Source organism: Oenanthe melanoleuca, chromosome 21 (assembly GCF_029582105.1).
Source record: "Oenanthe melanoleuca isolate GR-GAL-2019-014 chromosome 21, OMel1.0, whole genome shotgun sequence".
NCBI lineage: Eukaryota > Metazoa > Chordata > Aves > Passeriformes > Muscicapidae > Oenanthe > Oenanthe melanoleuca.
The window spans coordinates 6,959,860-6,983,617 of NC_079354.1; the positions used below are offsets into that span (position 1 = coordinate 6,959,860).

Genomic DNA, 23,758 nt, shown 5'->3' on the forward strand with positions numbered 1-23,758 from the left:
GATCATCTCTCGGTGTGTGCCGAGCGGGGAACCGGGACCGGCCGGCATCATTTCCCGGAGCACCGGGACCGGCCGGGATCAGCTCCGGGGAACCGGGCCCGGCCGGGATCATCTCCCGGGGCATCGGGACCGGCCGGCATCATCTCCCGGGGAATCGGGGACGGGCGGGATCAGCTCCGGGGCACCGGGGACAGGGTTACCGTGACGGGCCGGGATCATCTCCCGGTGTGTGCGGGGTGGAGCGGGGGTACCGGGCCCGGTGGGACTGGCCGGACCGAACCGGGCCGGGCTGGGACTGGGGGCGGTCACGGTCACGGACACGGACACGGTGGGGCTAGGGGCGGGCACGGACACGGACACGGACACGGACCCGGCGCGGCGGGCGGGCCGCGCTCCCCTCGCCGCCCCGCTCGCAGGCGGGGCCGGGGCGGTGCCGAGCGGGGCCGGGCCGGGAGCGCGGGACCCCCCGGCTGCCAGCGCAGGTGAGGGAAGGGACGGGAGCGGGGACGGGCTGGGAGCGGGGCTGGGGCCGGGGAGAGGGGCCGGGGGCTGCGGGGAGCGCGGCCGGCGCTGCGGGGCCGCCTGCGGCAAATCCCGGCTGTGCTCGGGCGAGCGGCAGCGCTGCTCCGGGAAAGAGCTGCTGCTTCATGGAGAGCGGGGCTGGGAAAAGAGCTTCAGCTTCATGGAGAGCGGGGCTGTGCGGGGCTGTACAGAGCCCCTGACCCGCGGGGATGAGCGCCCGGAGCTGCTCGGGGCCGCTCTTGGCGCGGTGTCCCCCGTGCTGGGGACAGCGCTGGGCTCGGTGTCTGGATGGATGGATGGATGGATGGATGGATGGATGGATGGATGGATCGATCGATCGATCGATCGATCGATCGATCCCAGGAGGGAGGGATCCATGGATGGATGGCAGGCACCATCTGGCTGTTTTGCCCAGTAACCACTCATCACCTGCCGGCCCCCCGGCAGTGCTGGTGAGCTCTGGTGCTGCTGGAGTGTCCCTGGCCTTTGGGGTGGGTTTGGCACATGGTGCAGTTGTTGTTGCCACAGTTGTCACTCATGGCGTGGGGAGTGGCAGCACCTGGGCATCCAGACCTTGCCTGGTGTGGGACTTGTGCTGCCTGGCTCTGTTGTTCACAGCCGTGTGTATTTCTGCTGTGGGTCAGGTTTGGATTGTGTTTTTGGCAGGGCATGGGGGATCCTGCAGGGGCTCCCAGGGGAGTCTGGAACACGGCATGCTGTGTCTGCCTGAGATGGGAACCTGACAGTTGAATGTCGTGATAGAAGTCATTAGAAACGCATGGCTTGTTTTTTGTTTACATCAACAAGATGGACTCAGGTTTCTGGTATTTTGGTGTTCAGTATTCTGGTATTCAGGTTTCTGGTGGAGCTGTTAGGAACAGTTGAAAAACCTTAATTTCAGCAACTTCTTCAGCTGGAAGCTTTCTTTTATCACAACTTCCTCCAGCTCCCAGGCTCTGCCTGTGTTAGCAGTAATAGCACGGGTGCAAGGATCTCCTATCACTTTGCCAGCAGTTAAGAGTTACAACATCCCTCACGAGTTACAGACTGTACTTGTGCATGTGGGAAAGCTGAAACACGGAGGAGTTTGTTGTTTGATGTTGTGCAGCAAACAGTTGTCAGGTTTGGGAGCAGAGCTTTGCACAGTGCTGGTTTTCAAGCTTTAACCACTGAATATACGGTTTCCCACTAGGCAGTTCCTCAGGCAATGCTGTGAACTTGCCTAAAAGTTGATTGAAGGTTTCCACCAGAGGAAGGTTCTCAAGTCTCCCATCAGATGCTTTTCTCACTCTCTGGTGTCTCTGCCTCTCTCTGTGGTGATCCTGTTTTACTCCTAGAATGAGGAATAGCTTTACATTTATTTTTCTCTTAAGTTGCTTTGCCTGAACTCCTCTTTCCCTCCCTCTGGCTATTGCTTCTGATTGGATCTAAGGTTCTGCTGAGCTTGAATGATATTGCTGTGATGCTCTTCTGGAGCTGGGAGCCCCAGAAACTGCAGCCTGTTTTTATCACCACATGTACATTCTGCTTTCCTATCTCTTCTCTTGCTGACAGCCCCTTTCATCGTCAGCCCTGCACACAAACAAGGTTATCCCCAGCTCAGATCATATTAGTGTGGTTCTGCTTCCATTACCTTTCCCTTTGAGCCTGTTTTGTCAGAGTGTGTGTGTGTAAGGTGGGCACTGAGCAATTTAAAAGCTCAGAGGAGTCTTTACTTCATTAATGGAAGGGCCCAAGCCAAGGAATTCTTTAACCCCTGTGACTGTTTAAAGCTTGATCCTTGTAGTTTCCACATAACCAAAACACTTCCATGGAAGGTGGGAAAATCCATGGTTCTGCAGTGACATCTTGATGCACAGAAGATGCTGATTTTTGTTAATTAAGTGCTGGTTTTTATCAGCACCTCTGGTAGGGAGGAGGATGCTCTGTAGTGTCTCAAAGTTGGGTGGGGGCATTTTCCTGCCTTGTCCAGGGACAGTTCATGGTACATCTACACCCATCTAATGGTTTGTGTAAGTAAAAGTCAGATTAATCAGGGGTTAGAAATATCTAAGAAAAGGCATTGTCAGAGCAACACAACTGTGTGTCTGGTATGTAGAGCTGGATGAACAATGAACTGCTGTTGAAAGAATGAGTGAATCAGTGCAGGCAACTGTGTGGCAGGATAGGAGAGATCAATGTACAAAATGAAGGCTGATAATATGAAAAAAAACCCACCTTATTTGATTTTTATATTTGGTGGAGGTAGATGATGGTAAAGCAGGTAAAGGAAATTCAGATATTCTAAACTAGGGTTTGAGGAAGATGAAAAGCCAGGCTCTTGATTTTAGGGGTTGTTCAGTGCTTGAATGGTTTTCCAAACTTTTCCAAGGGGTCCCCAGTGTTTTTCCTGCCTGGTTCCTCAGATGAGTTTGGCACTTGTGCGTGTGTTGGAGGAGGAGCCAGAGCTGTGCTGCAGTTGGGTCTGTGCTGGAGGAGCAGCCCTGTCCTGAGCTGAAGGAGAGCAGAGATGTGCTCGTGGCACAGCTGGGACACGGATCCTGTTCACAGAGAGACTCCTGGAAGCTGTGATGGGAACACATCAAACACATCTGCTGGACAGGAGCAGAGTCTGAGCTGTTACTGCCACTTGCACCCAAGGGAAGCAGCTCCTGGCTTTGCTGGTGATGCAGTGACTGATCCTGGTGTGAGTCCCCTCAAACCCTGCCAGGGGAGGGTCCCCCTCTGTCCCCAGCTCCCATGTGCAGGCACAGTGGGACACTCACCTGCTGCAGGATTTTTCTCAAGCTGCCTTGAAGGGCAGTTTGTGGGTTACTTTTACTGTCAGTCAATGCTTAAATGATTTGTCTGCAGTGTGGACTTGTTTACCCTGTGGCCCCAACCAAAAAATCAAGACCAAGCTGAATTTCAGAAGTTTCACTTCCCTGAAGTGCTGTGGGAGCTCAGAGCTGGATCAGGTGTGCTGGGTGTTGTGGCTGTGGGTAAAGCTGTGTCAAACCCTGTGCACCTCACAATTCCCATGCTCTCCTCCCCAGCCAAACCCTGCAATGGAAGTGACTTCCTGCAGCACAGCACATCCCCTGTGAGCTCTGCACTGCCCATTTCCTATCAACTGGGAGGTATTTTGATGGTGCTGGGGTTTTGTAATTTTGCACTTTGTTTGTTTGTGGGTGTTGGAGCTTCCTTGTGATGCTGCAGCCTGGCAGAGCTTTGGGGAGCACTGCTCCATGGGTGATCTTGCTGCTTGCTTTTTTGGGGTTTTTTTGGGTTTTTTTTGCCTTTTCCTCTCCAGAGCAGTTGCATGTTGTAAACAGCAGAGCTGTGGTTGATAAACTTCACAAGAGGAAACCTGTGTGAGTAGGTTTTGTGTTGGCTGTTGGCTTGTTCAATTCTGACTGGGTGTTTCTCTTGCACCCTGACACTCTGCATGAATTTGCTTTTCCTCGGGTTCCTCAGTTGTATTCCCCCTATTGCTGGTGCTGTGCCTGTGTTCTCTACATGGCATCCAGTGAAATTGAGGTTTTATTTCTGCATGGACTCATCCCATGTGCACGTCACTGCTGCCTTGGCCAGCTCCCCTCTTTGCTAAAACACACATTTATTACCTGCACACTAATTACTGCAAGGGAAGCCTTGATGAGGGGAGAGCAGCCTGCAGAGTGGAGAATAATGGACTGAGGCAAAGGGCACAGAGGAAGCTGTGGACTTGCCTTCACCTAAAAAGTGGAATTTTGTCTCATGGTTGTTTTCCTGCACCACTTTTCCTGATGAAGAGGTCTGGGCTTTGTGTGATGGGTCTATTGCATGTGTGACTCCAAGGAAGTGATCAGTACCAATGGATGCAACTTTTCTGATTGTTCCCTAGGGAGAACACACCTCAGAATTAGTGGGGGATTATGGAGCAGCTGTGGAGTCTTTGCTGCTGGTGCTGGTCTGGCTCCATGTGCCTTTCATTCCTGATTTCCTCAGAAAGTCTGTTGTGCACGGCTTTTTACTTCTGCCTCACAAAACCATTTCACAGCACGTGTGGCAAGTTCCCTTCCTCCTTTAGGGGAGAAGCAGCAGCCTGTGCCTGCCCTGCACCCCAAACTCTGCTGGGAGGAAGGGCTGGTGTAGCAAGGTGTGGGTGGGGGAATGTGGAAGCACTGGCAGGAGGATGTTTTGGGGCACAGCAGCAGGGGTGAGAGCTGGGGGTGGCTTACTGCAGAATGTGGGTGAGCAGGGCTCTGTGGGAGCCTGGGTACCTGCTCAGGCTGGTTCTGTGCGTTTACATCCCTCTAAAACACTAAATTCTGTCTCACCCTGGCCTGCCCTGGCTCTGAGGTTGTACAGAAAACTAATTTTCAAGTGTGGATTGATTAACTTGAACCTCAGGGTAGCAGATCTACAGGTCTGAATCCTACCACAAAATGGGTTTTCTAACAATAATCTAACTCAGAATGAGAGTCTGAGATGATGCTGAGGCTTTAACAATTGACAATTATATTAGAGAATTTTTTTTTTTGAAGACTGCTGCAGTGAAAGACAGAATGTATCTCAAACTACTCCAGTAGTGCAAACCCTGCCAAAAAGGAGTGATGCTGCACTTGGCTGCTCACAAATGGCAAAAGGACCCAGAGAAAAGGGAATTGTAATTACTTGTAGACATGGGGTCAAGATAGTGCAAACAGGGTTAGAGCCTGGAGAGCTCTGTTCAGTTTGCCAAGGCAGAGGGCAGTCAGGTGTGCACCCAACTGTGCAGAGCTTGCCTCTTATCAGAACTGCCACACTGCACCAGACCTGAGCTCCAACAGGTAGAACATTTTGAATTTAGCAGTGGGAAGGGGAGAGACTTGGTAAATTATGTATTAGGGACAATGAAAGTCAAGAGTTATTCTTCCTTTACTATATTCACGCCAGGTTCTGTTGAAAAAATCCTGCATCCTCCAAATCAGGGAGTTTGGAAAGGAAAGGTGTTGAGCTTGAACTGACATTGCAGTGCTCATGGCTGAGACAGGTACTTCATGTTCTCTGGGATGTGATGCCAGACAGGAATCCTCATCCAAGGAGGAGCTCAGGCATTGCTGTGTCTGTTCTCTGCTGGTCAGTGGTTTGCTGATTCAGGCTGAGGTGGCAGACACACCAGAAACCTGCTGTTTTTATTGTTGATGAGCAGAAAGCAAAGCCAGCTTGTTTGGCTTTATTCAGACTTGCCAGCCTTGCCTCCTCCCTGCAGCCCTGGGCTGCCTCTGTGGTCTCTGCCTGGGCTGGGTGATGCAGCTCTGTGCTGAGGAGGCAGGACAGATAAAGCACAGCTCATGTTTCTGGGAATCCTGACCTCACTGCTGACAGGGAAGTGCTGTGTTCCCAGGGATGCCAGATAAGATGCTGGGCTCCAGGGCTGGCTGTGAGAAGCTGCCAGCAGGACTCTGTGGTTTGGGGATCAGCTCAGCTTCTTTCAAAGTCTCCACACCACAGCTGCAGAGCTGTGTTTCAGGCTGTGAATGAGGAAATTGGGTGCTGGTTTCGTGGGCTGAGGAGGAGGGACAGGCTTGCTCAGGGCTGAGTTTGGAGCTGTGGCTGTGTAGCACTGGGATGTTCCTCTGCTGACCTGACCCAAAAACTGGTGAGAGGGAGTTGAGGTGAGCTGGTTTCTGTGCTGGGTGGTTGGAGAGGATGAATTACAGCCCCTTCCCTGCCTCTTGCTGGGAGCCAGTGCCAGCAGTGCCAGAGTCCCTGTGGGGACACCACACTCTGCCACTTGGCTGTGCAGGAAAATGTTAGTTTTATTGTTGTAGTATTTTGCTTGTGGGCAAATGGATGGAGACTTTGCTACATGTCTTTGAGAAAGGAAATGTCTGACAGGCTGCTGCTGAATGCCTTTTCTTTCATCCTGTGTTTGAAAACAGCAGCTTGTACCTGATAAGTGTTCAGGTTCTTGTTCTCTTCTTTGCATTCCTTGGATGCAAATTTATGCAAAATTAATTTTCCTTTATGAAAATAAATTGTAGCATCCTTCCAAGGGACAGGCTGCAGATGGAATTAACAAACTTGTTCTGATTGCCTCACCCTTCAACTTCATTTTTCTATACTTGTAGAGGGGAATGTACAGCAGGGCATTATTTGTTTGTGTGTCTAAAAATGCATGCATACTTGGAACCAGCAACAACTCTTTCTCCCTCTTCCAGAGTGGATCTGAGCTGGAAAAACAAAGTGGAGCTTGGAGCATGTGGCCTGAGGATTGCCTTACACAGCCAGGGGTAGGAACTTTCTGTTTCTCTTGGCAGCTTAGTCCTAGCTGAGCTGTTGGGACAAGTGTCTGTTCTCCAGAGAAGATAATTCTCCTATTTCTTTGTCAAATGCAGATGTAGATGTTAATCCTGGCCTAGAAGGGATTCAGGGAGGGTTGCATTGAAATAGAAGCAAATGCTATAGTTGCCTGTGGCTCAAAGGCACTGAGGTGGGATTTTTACTGAGGTCCATGTTTCCCTGAGCTTTAAGGCTGTGCTGACCTTCCTTTCTTTGGATTCTTTTGCACATTAATGTTCTATAGAGCCCAGCACAGAACTGAGCTAATAACATGTGGTCAGCAGCAGCAGCTTGCTCTCCCTTCTCTTGCAGGTGGTAGCTGAGCAGTGAGCAGGATGCCCCCAGGCATTTACTGCCCTTCGGAGTTCTGGTCCAAGGGGGAGAACCAAAACATCCAGGTGGATTTTCTGCTGCCCACAGGAATATACTTGAACCTCTCTGTGCCCTGCAATGCCAGCCTGGGCACCATCAAGCAGGTAAGAGCCTTGTGCCAGCTGTTGGGGGACAGGTCTGTGTCACAGCCAGGGTAACTCTGATCCCACAGCAGCACTTGGGATGGGAGTGAGGAAAGGGAAATGGAGTCGTGTGAGAGTGCTGCCCACAGGGAGAAAAGGGTCTTTGGGAGCTGGGTAGTGTTGACAAGACTTGAGAAGCTCTTGGCTCCTGTCACACACTTCATGTTGCTTAACCCAGTTTTGTTTCCAGTGCAATTGCTGTTTCACAGGACCAGAGGGAGCCGGTGCTTACTGTGAGATATTCAGGTGGGGATTATTCAAATACTCAGATTGAGGGATCAGCCTTGCCTGAAACAAAAGGCAAGTGTGGAGAGAGGAAATCAATGAAAGGCACCTGGAAATAAACCAGCACTACCCAGCAGGCAAATAAACCTACCCGGGTTTGGTGATGACACTGTGATGGTGACAGTGATGTAATAGTGAGGGTGACACTGTGCAGGTGTCAGTGAGGTGACCCTGTCATGGTGACAGTGAGGTGACAGTGATGATGACACTGAGGTGACACTGATGGTGACATTGTGGTGACACTGAGGTGACACCAAGTGACACTGAGTTGACAGTGATGGTGACAGTGATGTAACAGTGATGTAACAGTGATGGTGACAGTGATGGTGACACTGAGGTGACAGTGATGGTGACAATGAGTTGACAGTGATGGTGACACTGAGGTGACAGTGATGGTGGCAATGATGGTGGCAGTGATGGTGACACCGAGGTGACAGTGATGTAACAGTGCTGGTGACAGTGATGTGACAGTGATGTGACAGTGACGGTGACAGTGAAGTGACAGTGCTGGTGACTCTGTGCTGGTGGCAGTGCTGGTGACACCGCAGTGACCCAGGCCGCCCTGCCGCAGGTGCTCTGGCAGCAGGCGCAGTATGAGCCGCTGTTCCACATGCTCAGTGACCCTGAGGCCTACGTGTTCACCTGCATCAACCAGACGGCCGAGCAGCAGGAGCTGGAGGACGAGCAGCGCCGCCTCTGCGACATCCAGCCCTTCCTGCCCGTGCTGCGCCTCGTGGCGCGCGAGGGCGACCGCGCCAAGAAGCTCATCAACTCCCAGATCAGCCTGCTCATCGGGAAAGGTCAGAGCCCAGGGCACGGCAGGCGGGGTGCAGGGGCTGCTCTGGCAGCCTGGGACAGAGCTGAGCCTGCCCTGACAGCCTGGGACAGAGCTGAGCCTGCCCCTGTACTGGGACATCTGCAGTTCATCTCCAGGACATGCCGGGGGGTAGCACTGTCTGTGCAGAGCCAGGGAAGGGATGCAGGGGATGCAGAGGGGCAGCACTGTCTGTGCAGAGCCAGGGAAGGTGATTCTTGCTTGGAAGTTGGGTCAGTGCCACTGTACATCACCCATCAGTGACTGCTGGTGGCTTGGCACACTCTGCTTTTGGCCATGTGTTAGACACGTGTTCAGGGAGACTTTCACAGGCATTTGAGGAGAAGGCTCGTTTCCCCCACTGGCTGCAGATGTTACTTTCCTTCCTCTCCTGCTTTCCCCCAGGCTTGCACGAGTTTGACTCGGTGCAGGACCCCGAGGTGAGCGATTTCCGCGCCAAGATGTGCCAGTTCTGCGAGGAGAAGGCAGCGCAGCGGCAGCAGCTGGGCTGGGCAGCCTGGATGGAGTACAGCTTCCCCCTGCAGCTGGAGCCCGTGGCCAAGGGCCTGGCCACTGGCTCGCAGCAGATCCCCACCAAGAACATTTTTGTCAACGTCAAGTTCCAGTCTGGCGGGGTAAAGCAGCACCTTTCCCTCATGGTGTTTGATGGTTTGTGCTTCTCCTTTGGGAATCTCTGTGTGTGTGGAGACAGGATAATGTGTGCCTTGCCAGAGTTCCCCTATTCCTTCGTTCTCCAGGTTCCTTTGCCCGTAGAGAAGGTTGGGAGGGAGCTGTTCCCCCTCCTGGACATGCCCTGGCTGTACTGGTTATGAGGTTGCTGCATGGGCTGGAAATCTTTTTGGGTTTGGTAGGAGAGGAGCACAGGATCCAATACCTGACTTTCCTTTGGAAGCTCAAGAGCCTGCTCAGCTCAGCAAACACTGTGTGCAGGCCTGGTGTGTGCTGCCCGTGGCCCCTGGTCCTGCCCTGCCCTTGGTTCTTGTTCTGCCTGTTGTGCCTCTCACAGGAGGTCACTCTCACAGGAGAAGGGCCCCCAGAGCAGTGTGAGAGCATGGGGACCCTTCTAGCCTCTCCCTGCTGGTGCAATGGCTGTGGGAAGGTTTTCAGTGATGTTAAAAGCCACATGAACTGGTTATTCTGCTTAAAATTGAAGTTCCTGATTCCAGCCTTGTGCTTGCACTGCTGAAACTTGCTCCTACCCAGCTGGGCCAGCATCCCTCCTTGTCCCTGGCAGGTGTTTGTGCTTCCCACCCTGCTCCTCGTGCCAGCAGCAGCAGTGTTGTTCCTATCTGTGCCACCCCAGCCCCTGCTGCTGTTTGACATTTTGCTGTCTGTTGGGGTTGCAGGAGAGCTTCACGTTCCAGATCTCCCCCTGGGAGTTCCCCATCACCCTGATGAGCTATGCCATCAAGAAACAGGCCACTGTGTTCCGCCATGAGACCCTGCAGAGGCCAGAGGACTATACCCTGCAGGTGAATGGGAAATGTGAATATCTCTATGGCAACTACCCCCTGTGCCAGTTCCAGGTGAGCCTCCTCTCCTGCTCTGTTCCATTCTCTTGCTGGGTGGGCTGGGGCGTGGTGCCAAGGAGGCAGAGCTGTTCACAGGAGTGCAGCACATCACTGACAGGACCTGGTGCTTCTTAGGGCAAAGGATACTTCCAGCAGCCTAACAAATCCTTATTTTTGGGGGGCCAGTGGTCTAAGGCTGTGCCTGGGTGCCAAGTGATGTGTAAATACATTTAGAGACTCTGGTTCTGTTTGCTTGTATGGTGGGATGGGGGTTCTCCTGTTGAGAGTTGGGTAAGTAATTTTGAATTGTGTGCTGCTCTGGCAGGGCAGAGTGCTGCTGGGAGTGCTGAATCCTCCTCAGTGTTTTCCCTTAATGCAGCCATTTGAGTCCATTGATGAAATGCCAGCTATAAAAGGCATTCTCAGTTCATATTCTCAGTTCTGGCAGCATGAGGCCAGGGAGTTGCAGGTTTACAAAGCAAGAGGAGATAATGGAGAGCTGGAATTGGATTGTTGCTGTGTCCTTCCCTGAGCCCCTGCAGGGTTCCTGCCTGGGCTGTGGCCCTGTCTGACCGTGTCTGACCCTGTCTGACCCTGTCCCACCCTGTCCCCTCCCAGCACATCCGCAGCTGCCTGCAGAGGGGCCTGACCCCCCACCTGACCATGGTGCACTCCTCTGCCATCCTGGCCATGAGGGACGAGCAGAACAACTGCATCACCAGCCCCCCAAAGGCGGCCTGCAAGCCCCCCCCACTCCCCAAGAAGAAGGTAAAGGGGGCAGTGACCCCTGGGTCACCCTGGGCTCTGCTGGGGGACACGGCTGGGGCAGCTCTGGCTCCTCCCTGCCCTGCTCAGCACAGGTTCCCAGCTGGAGCCTAAGCTGGGTTCTAAGCTGGGCTCTGAGGTGGGGATTCCAGCCAGCCCCCAGCTCCCTGCACAGCTTCCCTGGCTGTCCCAGGCTTCTTGCTGTTTGCTAAGGGACCCAGAAGCATGGGATGGGAGATGAGCTCTTCTGTGACTGGAGAGGCCTTTGTTGCAGCTGTTTCTGATGAGAGCCGTTTCCTCTTTCCAGCCAAACTATGGCTCTCTCTGGTCCTTAGAGCAGCCCTTCTACATCGAGCTGGTGCAAGGCAGCAAGGTCAATGCAGATGAGAGAATGAAGGTGGGTACTGACTCACAGTCACATCCCTCTGTTTGTGTGGCTGGCTGTGATCTCACCTGCTCCTCCAGGGCTTCACTCAGCCTTTGGGCAGGGTCTGGGCTGCAGCCCAGCAGCAGTGGGCAGGGAAGTGGCCAGGCAGCATTAGAAAAGCTGCTGCACTGCAAGCAGAGCTGCTGCCCTGAGCTGAGGGCACTGTGCAGTGCTGGGCAGGGCAGGGAGCTGCAGCAGCAGCAGGGAACCCCAGTTCTGGGAAGAGAGAGAAGGGAGAGGTGGAGACTGCAGAGGGAAGGCAGGAGGCAGAGGGGCCTGGGGTGTGTGGGTGTTTGCCATGGAGGGGGAGCAGGAAAATGGGGAGAGGGGGAGCAGCTGCCCTTGGGGAAGGAAGGAAACTGGGCAAGAAGGTGTCACATTAATCAATATGCAAATCTGCATGACATGAGGAGATAACAGTGCCCTCAGTGAAGCTGAGCACAGAGAGAGACTTCAGATCTGAATGTCCCAGTGAGCTGGGGAAGGGACGGGAGCAGGACCCCGAGTGCAGGGCGGTGCCGGCCCTGTCCCTGTGCTGTCCCTGTGCTGTCCCAGCTGTCCCAGCCCTGCTCTCACTGTGCTGTCCCTGTGCTGTCCCATTGCTGTCCCTGTGCTGTCCCTGTGCTGTCCCTGCTGTCCCAGCCCTGCTCTCACTCTGCTGTCCCTGTGCTGTCCCATTGCTGTCCCATTGCTGTCCCAGCCCTGTCCCAGCCCTGTCCCAGCTGTCCCAGCCCCGCTCTCACTGCTCTCTCCCCTGTGCTGCCCAGCTGGTGGTGCAGGCAGGGCTGTTCCACGGGCACGAGATGCTGTGCAAGACGGTGTCGAGCTCGGAGGTGAGCGTGTGCTCGGAGCCCGTGTGGCGGCAGCGGCTGCGCTTTGACATCAGCGTCTGCGACCTGCCGCGCATGGCGCGCCTCTGCCTCGCGCTCTACGCCGTGCTCGAGAAGGCCAGGAAGGCTCGCTCCACCAAGAAGAAGTCCAAGAAAGCTGTAAGTGAGGAGCTCAGTGCTGAGCCAAGGCCCTTTGCTCTCGGTGTTGCCTGTGAAGGTTCACAGAGCGGCGTAAAGAACAGCAAGGCTCTCTCTTACTTGGTGCGAGAAAGAGCAATTTACTGAAGGAAGCCATGGCTTAAATAAGGTACTTTGTGAAAAACAAAATACAGACAGCTCGTTGGACAGAGAAAGAGACACCTCTTTCTAGCACGTTTTTATCTCTGTTATGATTCTTTCTCTTGTGTTTACAGTAGAGAAAAAGTCTCTAGCCTGGGAAAAATCCTGGCTAGAGCTGAGAAAGTTTTATGGCCTGAGAAAAAGACTCAGAACCTGAGAAAAAAGCCTGGCTGAAATGTGCCCAGGCCTTCAGCAGTGTCCACAACTCTCAGAGCACTTGGTGTTAGTGAAGCAGCTGCAGAATAATGGCCAATAACTTCTCCAGCAGGAGCAGGAAGCTGAGGAGAAAGGCTCTTTATGTGTAATTTCTTCTCTAGAAAGACCATTAAGAAACATACCCAGGCCCTAAAGAGGAATCACTTGTGTTGGTGTCCGTTTTTCGCTGTTCCACAACTTCCTTGTTTTGTAGTTGGGGTTAAACCATCGTCTCTGTTGTGTTTTCTTTCTAACAAGGTATTTCTTGCAAATCCCCAAATTCCCAGCTAGGGAGGGGGAATAAACTGAGGAGTGTTATGTGAGGTTATGGCAAAGCATTAGGCAAGGTAAAAGTGAAGATTCCTCAAGGTTACTGTTCAGGTGTTGCAAACTGACCACAGAAAGTGTTAAATCACTGTGGAAGCTCTTGATTTGAGCATCTTAATCAGAGGTGGTTATACTTCTGGCCCATTAATGATTTAGTAACTAAAAGTAGATCCAGTCGCCTGTAATTGAATTGCTGACTTCCTAGAGTTGTAACATAAGTCTCAAGCTCTTTGCATGTGAGAGCAGCAAATGCATTTGTGCCTCTGCAGATTATTGTTTCTGTGACCACAAAGACACTGTTCTTGTGCCTTAAGGAGAGGGTTTCTCGTGCCATCTGTGCAGAGGAATGAGGCACTGATGATGTGGAGCAGAATATTTCAGTTCTGCTCACTCCTCCTCGCTGCTGGGAGGTTCACTGAGCTGTGTTGTGCTGACATCAGTGGGATCCTCAGGGTTACTGTGCCCTCGTGTCTAGGAGCAGCAGCAGCTCATGAATCCTGCTGCTGGGGACCAGCTTCTGGCTTGAAGGCTTCAGACTGGAAACAATCTGAGGCCAGGACCAGGATTAACAGTTTTATTGTTGGGTTTCTTTTTTAATTAAGAATTGCAGAACCCCAGCTCCTGCTGGAGGCTTTTGTTGGACAGAGGATCTGATTCACCCACAGGCTGGATGTTTGTGGTCACACTGGAATAATTTTCAGTTTTGAAGCAGTCAGAAGGAAATCTTGCTGTTCTGATTGACAAAACACAACCAGTCTGTTTAGCTGAGTTCTTAAGAAGATCTTATTCGTGTGTGTTCAGGTGCCGGAGGAAGGTGGGTGCATCCTGATGAGCTTTTAGTATAAAATCACAACATTCACTACAGCTGAGCACTGCAGAAAGGAGTTTTTCCCTATGGTGAGCTACAGCTCTGAGTGAAGTGCCCAGAAATAATTTCAAATTATTGGTAAGGGCAGGTTACAGAGTGCACCTTGATTTTTTTTTTTTTTTTCCTTCCTCAGAGGTTCATTCCATACATGTTTATATGCAGACTGTCCAGAGCAGATAGGTAATAATTTACTCCCACAAAAGCAAGTATGTTTGCAGGCTGACTGGATGAGTCAGAGGGTTAATGTCACCCAGGGGCTGGCTCTAAATCATGCAGGAGATGGCTGTGTTTAGAATGCTGGATCCTTGTGTGGCTGGACCTTATCCACCAGAAACCTTGCCTTGTGTTTTGGCAGGCTCAGAGCTGGGGGTAGATATCATTCACTCTGTTAGGAAAGATTATTGCTGGCAGTGATGTTTTATTTGGCTTTTCCCTGTGATCTGGAGGCTGATGTCTCAAATGTGATTTTACTGAAGATATTTGGAGTAATCAAATGAGCTCCAAGGTTTGTGAGAGGCCACTTGGAAGTGACTCCTTTGTCATGTTAGAGGGAAATGGGGCCTCTGTTACCTCAGCAGGTGCCTGGGTGTTCTGGGGGTGAGGCTGCTGCCTTGTCCAGCCTGCCCCAGTGGAACCAGGTGTCTCGCTATGGTTCCTTCAGACCTGGCCCTGTTCTGGTGCCTCCACACAGAATTTCTGCCACGTGTCCCCTTCTCCAGCCTCTGTGCTGAGCTGTGATCTGAGCTCTGAGTGTGTGAGGTAAAGTGTTCCATGTGGGGAACCTGGCTGCAGGGAGGCTGAGCTCACTCTGGAGCATGTGTCTGCTCTGGGGCTGCACCTGGGTGATGGTTCTTTGTCTTGGCCATGTCCCAGTCTCTTCACTGCTGAAGTCTCCCCCCTCCAAAATGAGACTGGGTTGGATTTCTGGGGTTTATTTTGGGGGTGTGGCCAGGGATTGGCAGCATAAAGTTTGATTTCTATAGATAGTGTTTATTATTGTACAAAGAAGCCAAGCTTTTTTTTTCTATTATGAGCTATTTCTAGCAGCCTTTGTCTCATTTTCCAAAATCGTGCCTACTCTGTGTTCCCTGTTTCAAAATGAAAGTTCTTCTCCCTCCCCCTCAAATTGTGAAATATATGAAATATGTAATAGTTCCCTCTATTAAATGTAGAGTAGCAAAGCATTATTGGAAAATTAGAGTTTCTTCAGCTGTGCCAGATCTCATGTGGTGAAGTTTTAGACACATTTGTGGGGAGCATTTGGTGCCATTCAGCACCACACAGGAGACCCCAGGTTGTGGCACGTGCCCAGTGTGCCAGAATTGTGCTCTGAATTCAGAGTCCTCAGCAGGTGAGCAGCCAGGGTGTCCCTGTGCAGGGGATCTCTCACTGTCAGTGCTTCTGCTGCCCTGCAGGACTGTCCCATCGCCTGGGTCAACGTGATGCTCTTCGACTACAAGGACCAGCTGAAGACAGGGGAGTGCTGCCTGCACATGTGGTCCTCCTTCCCAGGTATGGCAGGGCAGGGGTCTGCTATCCTTGGCATCCTCAGCCCCCCAGGCACTGCAGTGGCCCCTGCCCTGCCAAGGCCAGGCTTTGTTGAGCTTGGCTTTGCAGGTGTGACCTGCAGCTCAGCTGCCCCTGGCTGGGCAGAGCTCAGGAGGGTGAAGTGCTCGTGGGCAGTGCCCAGGGACAGTCTCTGCTCTGCTTTCTGCACCAGAACTTCACAAGGTTTGGTCTTATGGCTTTTATGTGCCTCGTTTTTCAGATGAGAAAGGGGAACTCCTGAACCCCATGGGCACAGTGCAGTGCAACCCCAACACGGAGAGTGCAGCAGCCTTGGTCATCTGCTTCCCCAGCGTGGCAGCACATCCTGTGTACTACCCATCCTTCGAGCAGGTGGGCACAGGGACCCTGCTGGGAGCCCCAGGAATTCCCTCACTGTCCCTGCCAGTGGGGCAGCCATTAACAGGGACTGGGTGCAAGCAAACTTGAATAGATACTGTTAACTGAAAATTTCACTTCTTCCTCTTAACTAATGGACCTTTGAGTGAATACTTTTCCAAGCTATGAATTACTGAGGTAAACCTTCTTTTATAGATGAGCTTTTGTTTAAAAAATGGGTTTAACTGATCTGCCTTCAAACTGCATTAGGCTCTGTAGGAAGGGAGAGGAATAAAGGGGAAATGAATGAAAGCAGGCAGCTCCCTCCCTTTCAGCAGTGATAACATGTCCTGTGTGAGGTGCAGATTTTCCATCTGTCACTGCAATGGCCAGACAAGTGGGAGAGGAAATATGCCTGTTCCAGGGGAGGAAGGGGATCTGCTCTGCACAGCCAGGTCTGTGCTCCCGTTGAGGCAGGGGCTGGGCCAGGGAGAAAGGGGAACCCAGGCAGAGGTAACAAGTGACTGAAGTGACAGATCTCCAGTGATGCTGACAAGTGCAGAGGAACTGGGGAGCCTTTCTCACCTTCTTTATTTGTGTCCCAGCTGCTGGAGCTGGGAAGGAATGGAGAACAGCCCCGAGCTGCACCAGAGGATTCAGAGGAGGTGAGACTTGTGGCATCACTCTCCAGCTGCCTCATGCCTGGTTTCATGGGCTGGCTGCTTCCACCTTCCCCCCTGCCCCAACCCTGCAGGGTGTGTGAGCTGAGCTGTGGCTCTTTGTGCTCTTTGCCCTGGGCAGAAGCTGCAGCTGAAGGAGATCCTGGAGAGGAGGAGCCACACGGAGCTGTACGAGCACGAGAAGGACCTGGTATGGAAGATGAGGTTTGACATTCGGGACCAGTACCCCCAGGCTCTGGCCAAGGTGCTCACCGTCACCAAGTGGAACAAGCACGAGGATGTGGCCCAGGTGAGGAGGTTGGGCCAGGGCTCCCTTTCTGATTTTTTAGTGTCTGCATTCCTGGGCTGTGAGCCCAGCTCAGCAGGGATGTTTCAGTTCTCAGCTGGTACCAGCTGAGCTCTGGCTCTCCTGGGCTCTCTTTGGTTCTGTGGGCTGTCTCAGATTCCTTCCTGGCCAGCCAGATCTTGTTTATCCCTTCAAAACACTGGAGGCAAAAAAAAAAAAAAAGTTTAATTATGGGGAAAAACAAGATCTGGATTGAATTTGTTTAAATTATAGTAAGAGATCACAAGCCACCTCAAGGGATCAGTTCTTGACCTGCTATCTGCAGACTTTCTGTGAGGCTTCTATAAATAGTGACCCCCCAGAAGGAGCTGCTCTTTCATCAGTAGAATTCCAGATTTATATCCATTGTCATAAAAGCCTTGTTCCTTTTTTTTTTTTTTTTTTTTGCTATTTTCTTTTTGGTGATCACAGATGATTTCCCTGCTTCAGACCTGGCCAGAGCTGCCTGTCCTGAATGCCTTGGAGCTGCTGGATTTCAGCTTTCCTGACCGTTACGTTGGCTCCTTTGCTATCAACTCCCTGAAGAAGCTGACGTGAGTGTTGTCCCCAGGGGAGAGGCAGAGCCTTTTTATTTCTGTTTCTGCTGGGGCTGCTGAGGGGCTGTGAACAGGAGTGGCAGCTTTGTCTTTGTAGCTTTGACAAGAGCACTCGTGGCAGTGCAGACAAGGTTGTTTCATGTTTCCTTCCTGCCCACAGGGATGATGATGTGTTCCAGTACCTGCTGCAGCTGGTCCAGGTGCTCAAGTACGAATCCTACCTAGACTGTGAGCTGACCAAGTTCCTGCTGGAAAGGGCTTTGTCCAACCGCAAAATCGGCCACTTCCTCTTCTGGCACCTCAGGTGAGGAGCAAATGCTTTAGGCTTTTTCTCAGTAACCAAGTGAAACCATCTACTGAGTCCTTCATTGCTCTGGGAAGTGGGAGCTGCTACTTTTTTCCTTGAGTGACCCAATAAGAATTATTCCAGGAGGACACAATATCATTTTTTTGTTTATTTATTTTTGTCTTTTGTCGTTGTAGTGGTGTTGTTTGGATTAGGTTCTGTTTTCAGAATTTATATATATTTGTGACTATATACACACATGGCTCTGAGCTGCAATTTTCTTTGGGCTTCCATGGCCACCTGAGCCATAAGCTCTGAGCTGTTCTTGCTCCCCAAGTGATGTTCTCAAAGGAGGGCTTGATGATTGAGTCAAAAAGGTGTTTTATCACCTTGATGATTTTTTTTCCTCCATCACTTTCTGGAGTGGGGGCATTTTTTTCCCCTTCTGCATTAGATAGACTCTAAAGAGCAGCAAACCTGTGGCTATTCCTGGGTGGATGGGAGGGGTCCCTGCAGTGGCTCAGCTCAGCCCTGGCTCCCTGCAGGTCGGAGATGCACGTCCCCGCCGTGGCGCTGCGCTTCGGCCTGATCCTGGAGGCGTACTGCCGGGGCAGCACCCACCACATGAAGGTGCTGATGAAACAGGTACAGGTGCTTGGCCCAGTTTCCCTCTGCCCTGGGGCTGGTTCTCAGCTCTTGGCTTTCCCAGGTGTGTGTTATCACTAATGCAAGCCTGCTAAGGGCTGCTGTGGCTTTGCTGATGCCTCACTCCCCCGAGGCAGCAGCCTGGGTCTGGAATGCTCTGAGATGCTCAGGGCACTGTGAGATCAGCTGGCTGAGGGCCTGAGCACTGATTCAGTGCTGATTCAGAGCACTGCATCCCTTGCAGTTGCTGGGTGCAGGTATTGCTGGCATTTTCCCACTCAGAAACCTCTCTTACCTGTCCAGGGTCACTGTATCAAATTCAGAAGTGAGGGACTCATCTCTAGACAAAGTTGTACCCAAGATGTGCCCACAGGCCCGTGCTGCTGCTTTTCAATCCTGAGCAGCACTTTGCACAACCAGAACTCCCAAAAGCATTTAAGGGCAGGCTGGGCTCTGGGTCTCATCTTCACTTTCCAGCCACTTCCTCCTCTGATGCATGGCAATGTGCTTTATTCATTACCTTGCAATGCCCAGCAGAGTCTCCACAATTAATTACGGATCTTCCTCAAGCAGATACTATTAATTTGTTTTGCTGCAATGTGTGAAATTGCTACAAATTGAAGAGAAAGTAAGAGATGGAACCAAGGTTTACATTCCACAGAAGATTTTAATGTTTTTTAAACTTTCTCCAGGAATTTCCTACTTTTAACCCTGTTTCATCCCTCCCTTTTTTAAGGGAGAAGCACTGAACAAGATGAAAGCTCTGAATGACTTTGTGAAAGTGAGTTCTCAGAAGGCCACCAAGCCTCAAACCAAGGAGATGATGCACATGTGCATGAAGCAGGAAACCTACAGGGAAGCCCTTTCCCACCTCCAGTCCCCCCTGAACCCCAACATTATCCTCACTGAAGTCTGGTAAGGGAGAGATCTGCACCTCTGAATTTGTGTGGATTTTATGCTTTGCTTCACACTGGAGCCAGGCTTTGGGTTATCCCAAGGTTCTTTCCTCATGGAAGTCCCAAGTCCATCAGTGGGTGTAGGACTGGCAGCTTGGATGGATATTTTAATAGATGGAAACTGATGGTAATATTCTTATTTCCTCTAGTGTGGATCAGTGCACCTTCATGGACTCCAAAATGAAACCTTTGTGGATTGTGTTTAATAATGAAGAGACAGGTGGAGGTGGAGTGGGTATCATTTTCAAAAATGGAGATGGTAAGTCTTTATTATGCCTGTGAAAATTTATCTTTTAGTCTCAGGTATTTACTGGGGTGGGTGTGCCTAAATCTGAACCATTAAGATGTTGTGTAAATGAGGACCTTTAATGTTTTTGGGTGAATATTTGCCAGCAATCTGAAAATATCTATTAACTCCCCTCTATAGTTCACCTGCTTCCCTCTTTCATTAAGACTTGCAGTAATTGGATACCTTTGAACATAAATGGTGTTTTGCTCTGTGCTGCTGCCCAGATCTGCGCCAGGACATGCTGACTCTGCAGATGATCCAGCTGATGGACGTCCTGTGGAAGCAGGAGGGCCTGGACCTGAGGTGAGCAGTGTGCACAGTGCTCCTGCACTGGTACATCAGGGTGCTGAGCTCTGCAAGCTCCTCTTGCCCCCAGCAGCTCTGTCTGGAGTTGTGGGCAGGGTCTGTGGGGCTGGGGAACAGAACTGCAGGTGGAAAGGGAGGGGACAGGGCAGGCAAGGGAAAGCTGAGAAGTCAACAGCCAGTTGTGGGCAGGATTTCAGTGGAAGGGTTTCTTTCATCTCTGCAGGATGACCCCTTATGGCTGCCTCTCCACAGGAGACAGGACGGGGCTGATCGAGGTGGTCATGCACTCGGACACCATCGCCAACATCCAGCTCAACAAGAGCAACATGGTGGCCACGGCCGCCTTCAACAAGGATGCGCTGCTCAACTGGCTCAAGTCAAAGAACCCGGGGTGAGGGGCTCAGCTCTCCTGCTGCCTGCTCTCAGCTCTGCACAGCCCTGCCTGGCACAGCTCACTGTGCCTGGGGCAGCGCCCTGCTCGCAGCCCTTCAGTTCCTGCAGCTCTTTTTGGGAAGCAGGGCTGGCAGTCCTGCCTCCAGAGAGCACTCAGGAACCCAGAGGAGCTTCCCTCCCTCCTTCTGCAGCTGAAAACAGCTCTCCCCATGGGGCAGGACTGGAGTCTGAAGTGAAATTCTCTTTTTGCCCTCTCTAGAGATGCCTTGGACCAGGCCATCGAGGAGTTCACCCTGTCCTGTGCTGGGTACTGCGTGGCCACCTACGTGCTGGGCATTGGGGACAGGCACAGTGACAACATCATGGTCAGGGAGACAGGACAGGTAACCCACCCCAGGGGCTCTGGGCACCAAAATTTGTCTCCTCCCAAAGGAGGGCCAGAGGCAAGGCTGTGCCTCTCTGTCCCCAAACCCTGCTGAATACAGTAACTAAAGAGAGCTCAATGCTGATCAGCTAAACCAGGAAATATTCTGAAATTTTCCTTTTTATTTGCAGCTGTTCCATATTGATTTTGGTCACTTTTTGGGGAACTTCAAGACTAAATTTGGTATTAATAGAGAACGAGTCCCTTTCATCCTAACCTACGACTTTGTACATGTCATCCAGCAAGGAAAAACCAACAATAATGAGAAGTTTGAAAGGTAAGTGCTGGGAGTTTAACTTCAGCTTTTGAAGCTCTAAACTTTTAGTACTTATTTCCACCAATATGCAGCCTATAGCTGCCTGTACACATGAAAGTAAACAAATTACTAACTGGAGAGAGCAGGTTCAGCCATGTGGCTCTGCTTTACAGTGGTTGAGTTTGCAGTCTCCATTGCTGTGGCTGATCTCTGCTCCTGCACAGGTTCAGGGGTTACTGTGAACGAGCCTACATGATCCTGCGGCGCCATGGGCTCCTCTTCCTGCACCTCTTTGCACTGATGAAAGCTGCTGGGCTGCCAGAGCTCAGCTGCTCCAAAGACATCCAGTACCTAAAGGTAAGGCAGAGCCCAGCTCAGGGCTTAGGACTGGGCACCTGATTGTGTGGCTGGGTGAGGAGGAGGAGGTCAGTGTACAAGGGCAGAGTCTTAGAAGCAGATGAGCTCCAGGAACAGGGCGTGGATGGCCAGTGCCCAGTGCAGGACATCAGAAATGCCAGGTCCTCTTCAGCTTCTTCACCACGAAAAGCAGGTGCCAGGAAGGAGGCAAAGCCCTTGGCTCTCATTTGAGAGCCTCCGGAGTCATAAGCACCCATCCCTGGCAGCTGCAGAACCCTTTGTACATGAGCAATGCAGAATCTGCTTTTTTCCTGGACCATCAGGAACAGAGGCTGCAAGTGTTTATCAGAGAAAAACCTCCTGCAACTCCAGGAACAATTGAAAACAACTGATGGCTCCTCCATTCCTCCTTTCAGTGGAGCAATTTCTTATGAATAAACAGCTTAGTGGTTTGTTCAGTTGTGCACTGATTTGTCCTCTTGCCCACAGGACTCCCTGGCCCTTGGGAAAACGGATGAGGAGGCACTGAAGCACTTCAGACTGAAGTTTAATGAAGCCCTGCGGGAGAGCTGGAAAACCAAAGTGAACTGGCTGGCACACAACGTGTCCAAGGACAACAGGCAGTAGAGCAGGAGCCTGGCCCTGCCCAGGAGTGGAACAGCCCCAGCCCAGCACAGACAGGTTCCTAAAGACTCAAGAGTGGTGAGTGTGGAAGAGCCCCCAGCTCATTCCCAGAGATCAGGCATTGCTGCAGGACTGAAAAGTGCTGGCCTGTCCTCAGCCACAGCCCTGTGGCTGCTGCAGATCTCTGGGGGCAAGGGAGAGACTTGAGGCAATAAAACTACTGCATACAGTAAAGGTAGGTAGAGGTGCTGTACCCTTGAGAACTCCTTGAGCTTCAAATTCATGTTTCAGTGGAGGAGTTGAGGCAGTTCTAACATCCCTCCAGTGTGCTAATGTCTGTATTTCTATTTTCCTGAAAATTTAGCTGAGCAGAGATCCCTCTATGTCTGTAGCCCATCTCCTAGGGCACCACTCTGACAGCTCAGAGGCATTAACTCCAGCATGCAGTCAGTGTCAGTATCCACTGAGGTGGGTCAGCTCAAAGCACACCAAAGCTGACTTGCACAAATGGTTTTCCTCTGCCTTGAGATGGGATAAAAACATCCCCACGGTCATATTGCTTTCTGCTCCAGAGGCCAAAGTGTTCTGAAACTGAGCTGGAACTCAGCTACTGCTGTCCAGAACTGATGGCACAAGAGCAGCTTTGGGGTGGCCACTGGATCAGGTACTTTGCTTTCCAAAGTTAGGCTTTAGTTGAGCCTCAAGAAATTTCTGCATTTATTTTGGTTTCAAACCTGAAAACGCTAAGACTGCATTTTCAAATTTAAGTACTTACTGCTTCTTTTCATAAAAGATGTTAAGCTGTGAGGTCTGTTCTGGTTTGGATCTATTCATACAAAGCCTGTTGCCTCTCAAGCATGTGTGACAGAAGCAGCAGTTCTGGTATAGAAGACACCTCGCTTTAATTTAATCTAACCTGGGAGAGCCCCTTTTCCTCCACCTTCAGATGATACTGTGACTGAAGCACTCAGGTTCTAACAGCTGCTTTGGTACTAGAGGGAAATACTGCAGGAGTTAGAGCTCTGTGCAGGCTGATCAGTGAGAAGCACTCCTGTGCCTCTGCTCCATTTTAGAGAGTAAATATTGCTATTTCCTTGCTTATTTAAAATAATTCACAGAGCACAAGTATGCCAAAAAACCCCTGGGCCCTGTGCAAGGTGAGATGCACTGAAACCACAGCCCCAGTCAGGTTCTTGTAGAAGGGAAGACACTACAATTCCAGAGCTGCAAAAGCAATTCTCCTGCAGTGCCAGAGCCTGGTGTCCTTCAGGGTGCTGCAGCACTGGGACCCTGCTCTGCTCAGTCCCCCCAGGGCTCACAGCACAGGGGTCAGGCCCTCACACTTCAGAGCAGTGGCTCCTGTCCTAGCCCTCACTTTGAGAAGTGCAATAACACAAAGGTGCATCACTATCAACTGCAAGAACTGAGCATTTTACTGAGGTTACTTAGTCTGAAAACTTGACTTACCTACAGCAGTAAAAATTCAGTGAGTCATCATGTGGACCTTCTTCCTTGTACACCCTGGGAGAGTATCCTGGATAAATCTCTGACAGCTCTGTTGGGTCAGCAAAGAGCCTTTTATTCCAAGTGCACACAGCAGCAGCTCACCTGATGGTTTCAGCAAGCTGAACTGTACTAAAGATTGAAACTTATATAATTTTCAAAAATGTTCCATTTCATTACAAGTGGCTTCTCATTTTTATATATATGGTCAGAATTACAGACCTATTTCTATTTATTTAGAGATGTTTCTGTCATTATTTTTTTTAACTCTGTACAAACTGATTGTGCTTATTCTGTTGCCTTTGAAAAAGAAGTATTTTTTTAAGCCAAACCGTGGTTCTGCAAGAAGAGAATGTTTACATGTTTAGCTTTTCAGTTGCTTTAGGTACATGTTTTGTAAATAAGAAATAAAAGATTATTGACAAATTGTACACAAATGCTGCCAAGTCCTTCTGTGCTTGAGAGCAATGACCACAACATTCTCCTACTCCCACAGCAGAGGCAAATTAACACAGTTTATATAACTGGATCCTACTTTGTTTCACTCAGTAAAATAAAAAAATGCA

General features: G+C 51.0%; 1 protein-coding gene across 4 annotated transcripts; it reads left to right on the forward strand.

Moving 5' to 3' along the window:
* The first annotated feature begins 424 nt into the window (after window positions 1-424).
* On the forward strand, window positions 425-23,629 carry PIK3CD (phosphatidylinositol-4,5-bisphosphate 3-kinase catalytic subunit delta). 4 transcript variants are annotated; one of them, XM_056507949.1, is made up of 25 exons: window positions 896-3,875; window positions 4,388-5,518; window positions 6,690-6,761; window positions 7,123-7,286; window positions 8,182-8,410; window positions 8,830-9,059; window positions 9,792-9,971; window positions 10,575-10,724; window positions 11,029-11,118; window positions 11,916-12,137; window positions 15,123-15,219; window positions 15,476-15,606; window positions 16,197-16,256; window positions 16,393-16,560; window positions 17,029-17,150; window positions 17,314-17,457; window positions 17,985-18,084; window positions 18,821-18,999; window positions 19,190-19,299; window positions 19,554-19,632; window positions 19,859-20,026; window positions 20,288-20,411; window positions 20,584-20,729; window positions 20,933-21,065; window positions 21,555-23,629. In XM_056507949.1, exons 4-25 carry the CDS (start codon window positions 7,146-7,148, stop codon window positions 21,690-21,692), a joined length of 3,141 nt encoding a protein of 1,046 aa, XP_056363924.1. In that variant the 5' UTR covers window positions 896-3,875; window positions 4,388-5,518; window positions 6,690-6,761; window positions 7,123-7,145; the 3' UTR covers window positions 21,693-23,629. The 4 variants fall into 4 exon arrangements, with proteins under 4 accessions (XP_056363923.1, XP_056363926.1, XP_056363925.1 ...); XM_056507948.1 differs by lacking the exons at window positions 896-3,875; window positions 4,388-5,518 and adding an exon at window positions 425-482; XM_056507950.1 differs by having other exon boundaries at window positions 895-5,518; window positions 17,047-17,150.
* The last annotated feature ends 129 nt before the right edge of the window (window positions 23,630-23,758 follow it).

Bases quoted from the DNA above. Each gene is read 5' to 3' on its own strand.
- PIK3CD (XM_056507948.1), top strand. From the start codon at position 7,146: ATGCCCCCAGGCATTTACTGCCCTTCGGAGTTCTGGTCCAAGGGGGAG. The intron at 17,151-17,313 runs GTGAGTGTTGTC...TCCTGCCCACAG, and splicing joins AACTCCCTGAAGAAGCTGAC to GGATGATGATGTGTTCCAGT. The intron at 20,027-20,287 runs GTGAGGGGCTCA...TGCCCTCTCTAG, and splicing joins CTCAAGTCAAAGAACCCGGG to AGATGCCTTGGACCAGGCCA.